Source organism: Myotis brandtii, unplaced genomic scaffold (genome assembly GCF_000412655.1).
Source record: "Myotis brandtii unplaced genomic scaffold, ASM41265v1 scaffold786, whole genome shotgun sequence".
Lineage (NCBI taxonomy): Eukaryota > Metazoa > Chordata > Mammalia > Chiroptera > Vespertilionidae > Myotis > Myotis brandtii.
In genome coordinates, this window is record NW_005371157.1 from 414,628 (window position 1) to 420,070 (window position 5,443).

Below are 5,443 nucleotides of genomic sequence, written 5' to 3' on the forward strand. Positions count from 1 at the left end.
CTGCTTAGGGCAGAGATGGCGAACCTATGACACGCGTGTCAGAGGTGACACGCGAACTCATTTTTTTGGTTGATTTGTCTTTGTTAAATGGCATTTAAATATATAAGATAAATATCAAAAATATACATCTTTGTTTTACTATGGTTGCAAATATAAAAAAATTTCTATATGTGACACGGCACCAGAGTTAAGTTAGCGTTTTTCAAAACGCTGACACACCAAGCTCAAAAGGTTCGCCGTCACAGGCTTAGGGCGTGTGGGTCTCCTTTTGGGGTGAAAATGCTTAGGAACTAGAGGGAGGTGGGTGCACACAGTGAGAATGTGCTAAATGCCACTGAACTCTTCACTTTAAAATCGTGAATTCTCAGCCTGATTGGCGTGGCTCAGTGGCTGAGGGTCGACCTTTGAACCAGGAGGTCACAGTTCAATTCCCAGTCAGGGCACATGCCAGGGTTGGGGTATTGATCCCCAGTGTGGGGTGTGCAGGAGGCAGCTGATCCATGGTTCTCTCTCATCATTGATGCTTCTATCTCCCTCTCCCTTCCTCTCTGACATCAATAAGAATATATTTAAAATAAATAAATAGACAATGAAGCCGCCTTTCTAACGACAAACGGCCAATCCGGTCACTTGACAAGCTTCCCTCAGCGGTGGCGTTCCTTCTGCAAGTGACCACCTGTCTCCTGCGCCATGAGCGCCCGGCTCCAGCCCGAGTCCGGGGAGCAGGAACCCTGGCCACACAGCAGGTGCAGGTCCCCATCCCTGTCCCGGGCCTAGGACAGTGCTCAGCCAATGAGACGCTAGCTCCAGCGGAGGGTGGGGGGGCCTGCCCCGCCCTCTCCCACACACCACTGAGCCCCCAGGCTCCCCGGCCTTTCGTGACCCCCATCGACCCCCACGGCTCTGAGCTCTGACATCACACACTCATCTGTTCCCAGTTTGACCCCCACACGAAGGGGAGCTGGCGGCGGGCCCTTGTTGCCCCCACGGCTCCGCCCTGGTGAGCATGACACGGACATTTCTTTTTTTTTTTCTTTTGAGAGGAAGGGAGAGGGAGAGATAGAAACATCAAGATGAGAGAGAATCACGGATTGGCTGCCTCCTGCACATTCCACACTGGGAATTGAGCCCACAACCTGGGCATGTGCCCTGACCGGCAATCAAACCATGACCTCCTGGTTCATAGGTCGATACTCAACCACTGAGCCACGCCGGCCGGGCTAGACATTTCTTCAATGAGCGAATGAGTGAGTGAATGGGTGAGTGAGTGAATGGGTGAGTGGATGAACAGTTCATGGACGAGTAACCAGTGTACAGATGGGCATGAATCACCGAATGAGGGTGAATGAGCGATTGTCCCAGCGGAAGTGGCACGCCCGGGAGGGTGAGCCTCCTGCCTGTGGACACCCTCTGTGGCCCTCAGCCTCACCTGGTCACCCACTTTGTGGGCGATGACGCTGGCTCCCTCCTCCTGTTCCGTGTCATTGAGCGGGCGGATCCGAAGCGCTACCTGTGGGCGGGGCACTATGCAGCTGCGTCCGGGGCCTCGTTCCCCCCTCGGCCCTTCCTTGCCGTCCCCACCAGGGCGTCCCACTCCTAGTGGAGCAGGTAAGACAAGCGAGCAAACCCCAAGCCCCTCCAGGCATAACTTTTTAAAAACATATTTTTATTGATTCCAGAGAGGAAGGGAGAGGGGGAGAGAGGAACATCGATGAGAGAATCATTGATCTGCAGCCCCCTGCCCGCCCCTACTGGGGATGGAGCCTGCAACCCAGGCCTGTGCCCTGACTGGGAATTGAACTGTGACCTCCTGGTTCCTAGTTCAACGCTCAACCCCTGAGCCACCAGCCGGGCCAGGCATAACCTCCCACCCAGGAGCACAAGATGTTCGCACCCACAGGGCGCTCAGAGGAGGGACTTCAGCGGCCGGCTCAGTCTCGGAAGGGAAGACAGAGGCACTCGCCCAGTCCCACAGCCACTCGTGGTCCTGCCCTCACCTGGCCCTCTGCTCGCAGAAGGTGCAAAGGCTCCATGGCCCATCGCTCTGCACTCCCCGCCCCTCTAAGGGAGCACGAGGGAGCCCTGTGGAATCGCAGACCAGGGCCCCAAATCCTCCTCCATCCCGTGAGAGCCGTGCCCCCACCCCACCCCTGCTTTCTCCTGGGAGACACAGAAGCTGGGCTCCTCCCTGGGGCAGTCATGGCGGGTCGCTCTGTAACCAGCCTACAGGTGTGGGGCAGGTCCCTGGCCCCATCTCACCCAACGGGCAAAGGGGCCAAGGTTCCAGTGACCCAGCAGGTGGGTCTGGTCAGGCCTCGCAGGGCCGGGACGGGGCCAGGTGGAGGGCCTACCCCATCCCGTCTGGGGGTCCTGGTCCAGGCACTGAGTCCCCGGGGAGGGAGATTCAGAGGCGGGAGTAAAGGGGTATCTGGAGAAGGGTCGCTACACCCCAGGAGGGCAGTCCCCAGGAGGGAGGCGGGCGGGCCTGCACGGCTGGGCGCGGGGGCGGAGGTCAGCAGGCAGCCAGGAGCGGGAGGCAGCCTCGGTACACACAGCCCCACGGCTGTCAGGCCACACAAGGGACACTCACCGTGAGCTGCTGGTCCTTGGGTTCCATGTCCCTTATGGCAGGGCTGCCTGGGCTGGGGAGAGGTGGGCACACAGCCTGCTCCCTGCTCCCCGCTGTCCAGCTGCACAGACCTGCAGTGGGTGAGAGGGCACAGAGCCGGTGGTTACTGCTCCCTGCTCCCCGCTGTCCGGGCTGCACAGACCTGCGGTGCGTCACCTGCCCCGCCCTGGTGGCCCTGGTGACATCAGTGCTCCAGGGGCCCCTCAGGGATGCTGGGCTGCCCACGTGTTGCGGGTGGGCCCCAAGCAGCCAGGTGGCCCAAGCCCGGTGGGTACAGGCTGGCTGCCCGCCAGGAACATGGTTACAGCGCCAGCCTTTGACTGTGCGCTAATCTGACACCATGGCAACCCAGGCTCCTCTGCCCCCACCGCACCTGTGGAGCAGGTGCGCCTGCCCGAGCCCGGCCCCGCGTGGGCTTGCGGCTTCCCGTGGAAAGGGGGATGGACGCCCCCAGCCGACATGCAGTGCAGTGTTCCCAGCTGTGAGCGCTTTTCCCCGAGGAGCTTCTAAAGCACCTGCAGCTCTCGGGCTGGCGGACGAGGATGTGGCTGCTGCCCGTGGCTCACCCTGTCCGGCTGCGGCCCGAGCGCACCACCGCCTGCTCCTCTCCCACAGCGCCTCCAGGGACGCCGCTGCCTGCAGGTCAGGCCCTGACCGTGTGGCGGACTTGCAGGTCCCTGGCCACAGGCAGCCTCGCTGGTGCGAACCGTCAGTCACTCCTGCACTTGCTATGAACCAGAGACCTAGACCGTGAAGTTCAGGTCAGAAACCCCAACCACAGGGCCTCGGGGCCGCAGAGGCCACTCCAGGCTTGGGCCTTGGGTCGACTGCTCAAGGGCACCATGCGCTCCAGCCTCGGGCCTGGCAGACCAGACGTGGCACTTGGGTGGTCTCAGGCACACCCCCGTTCCCTTCCTCGGCCTCCGGGTCCACGTTGGACTCCAGGATCCGTCCCCAGCCATGAAGCGCCAGCCTGACCCGTCAGGACCCTGCTGGAGCCCAGGTGTCCAGGTTCTGGGCCAGGGGCCAGCCCACCCTCACACCGCCCCCCCCATGGGCCAGGAACTGCCCACGGGCCAGCTGGGAAACCATGTCTGCAGCAGAGGAATCAGAGCAAGCAGTGTTTCAGGACGTCTTTATTGACAAATTATGTAAAACAATTACAACTACTGAGTTTAAAGGCATGAAGTCAGTCCTTCGAAAGCGCTGGAATCTGTTAATGGAGCTAGGCCTTTTCCTGCTCCGGCAGGAAGGCGGCACCGTCGGCTCCGCTGAAGACCAGGAGAAACGGGCGACGCATTGCAGCGAGGACGCGCGCACAGAGACTTAAGGCTCTGAGAACAGACACAAGCACCTGTGGTCGGACGGGCCACGCTGGGCAGCAGGCCAGCCCACGCAACGGGCCAAAACCACACGGCTCTGCTCACTCCCCTTCAGTGGGGAAAGGTCACGTCATCAGAGGACCACAGAAGAGCAGCTAAAGCGACAGCTCAACAGGCCTCCGGGGAGGGTGGAAGGCCCTTCACGTCCGGGAATGACAGGCATGGAGAACCCCGAGACACTGTTACAACCCAGAGCTCAGCTGCGCAGCAGGACCCCACCACGGGGTGCACCCAGCCTGCCACGCCTGCGCCTGAGCGCGTGACTGAGGAGCCGAGCCCCACAGGGGCAGGGAGAGGCACCAGATCACGGTCGCTACCTACGTTTAACGACAAAGAAGACAACTTGTTCGTACAGGTTTGCTTTTATTTCCATTGAGAACCTGCCACAGCCTGGACGCAAGACCAGGCGCTGGGTGCCCCCGCACAGGGACACGGTGCACTGCTCCCAGCTGCTGTCCAGGCCCCGGACAGCGCCCCCACAGGAGGCCGAGGGGATCGTCGCCTGGTGGTGCAGCAGGAGGCCCAGCTGCAGCTCCCACGGGAGTCTCAGTGACAAGCACGCGGTGACTCAGAAACCACAGGAGAGGCTGGAAGCAGTGCCCCGGGGCGCCCGCTGGACACCAGGGTAAAGGCACAGCTCTGGAGACGGCTCCCGGGCGCGGTCAGAGCGGGAAGCACAGGGACGCCTGGCTCCGGCACGAGGTGGTGCTGCAACGAGGGGACACGGCTGACCCTCTGTCCTGCACGCACAGGCCCACGTCAGGGACAGCACGGGGCAGCCACACCGCCCAGCCCCAGGAGCCAGCCCCAGCCCTCAGCCTGGCGCGGGGCTATGAGCAGCAGTCTCGCCGGTGGAGCCGTCCGAGGATGACCAGTCACTCCCCCGCCTGGGGCAGCACTGCCTGGACCCCAAGCCCCTCCCCTGACCCACAGCTCCCAGCTGCAAGGCCTCTAGGCCCTTCGTCACGGCAGCACCCGAGTCCCTGCCACACCCGACGGGGCTCCGAGGGCTCTCATCTCAGACCCAGCAGGGACGGGCACTGGGGGCCCTTCCCCCCACACTGGCCAGCCCCGCCATGGAGCTCCGGCCCCGACGCCTGGGCTGCATCTCACCGTCACAGCGCACAGCGAGGACCTCACTGACCTGAGAGGTGAGATGGACTTCCCTGCGTCACCCTGAACGGGACACTGGCTGACCTGCGTCCACAGGAGGCAGCTGCCGGGGGGGGGGGATGTCTTACCACAGTGCGGCCGGTCACTCCTGACTCCCCAGGGGGATGATCTCTTCCGTGACAAAGAACTCGATGGTCTCCTCCTCCCAGTCATCCACGTTGCTGTCCAGCTCGTCGGTGTCCACGCCTAGAGGAGGGACAGAAGAGTGACAGAGGGGCGGGCGGTGCTGGCCGCAGCCTCAGGGAGCACGCGCACAGCC

General features: G+C 62.2%; 2 protein-coding genes across 2 annotated transcripts in view; both read right to left on the reverse strand.

Moving 5' to 3' along the window:
- LOC102261744 (kinesin-like protein KIF19) overlaps positions 1-5,089 on the reverse strand; it is a 19,652-nt gene extending 14,563 nt beyond the window's left edge. The window contains exons 1-5 of the mRNA XM_014530984.1: positions 5,072-5,089; positions 4,333-4,513; positions 3,196-3,265; positions 2,591-2,795; positions 1,430-1,510 (exon numbers count right to left, since the gene is read on the reverse strand). Coding sequence (XP_014386470.1) covers positions 1,430-1,510; positions 2,591-2,795; positions 3,196-3,265; positions 4,333-4,513; positions 5,072-5,089 — 555 coding nt within the window. The remainder of the gene's footprint in view (positions 1-1,429; positions 1,511-2,590; positions 2,796-3,195; positions 3,266-4,332; positions 4,514-5,071) is intronic.
- Positions 4,355-5,443, reverse strand: part of EIF3B (eukaryotic translation initiation factor 3, subunit B) — a 13,283-nt gene continuing 12,194 nt past the window's right edge. Inside the window, exons 17-18 of the mRNA XM_014530987.1 lie at positions 5,253-5,370; positions 4,355-4,751 (exon numbers count right to left, since the gene is read on the reverse strand). Of these exons, the coding sequence (XP_014386473.1) occupies positions 5,267-5,370 (104 nt within the window). The 3' untranslated portion in view covers positions 4,355-4,751; positions 5,253-5,266. The remainder of the gene's footprint in view (positions 4,752-5,252; positions 5,371-5,443) is intronic.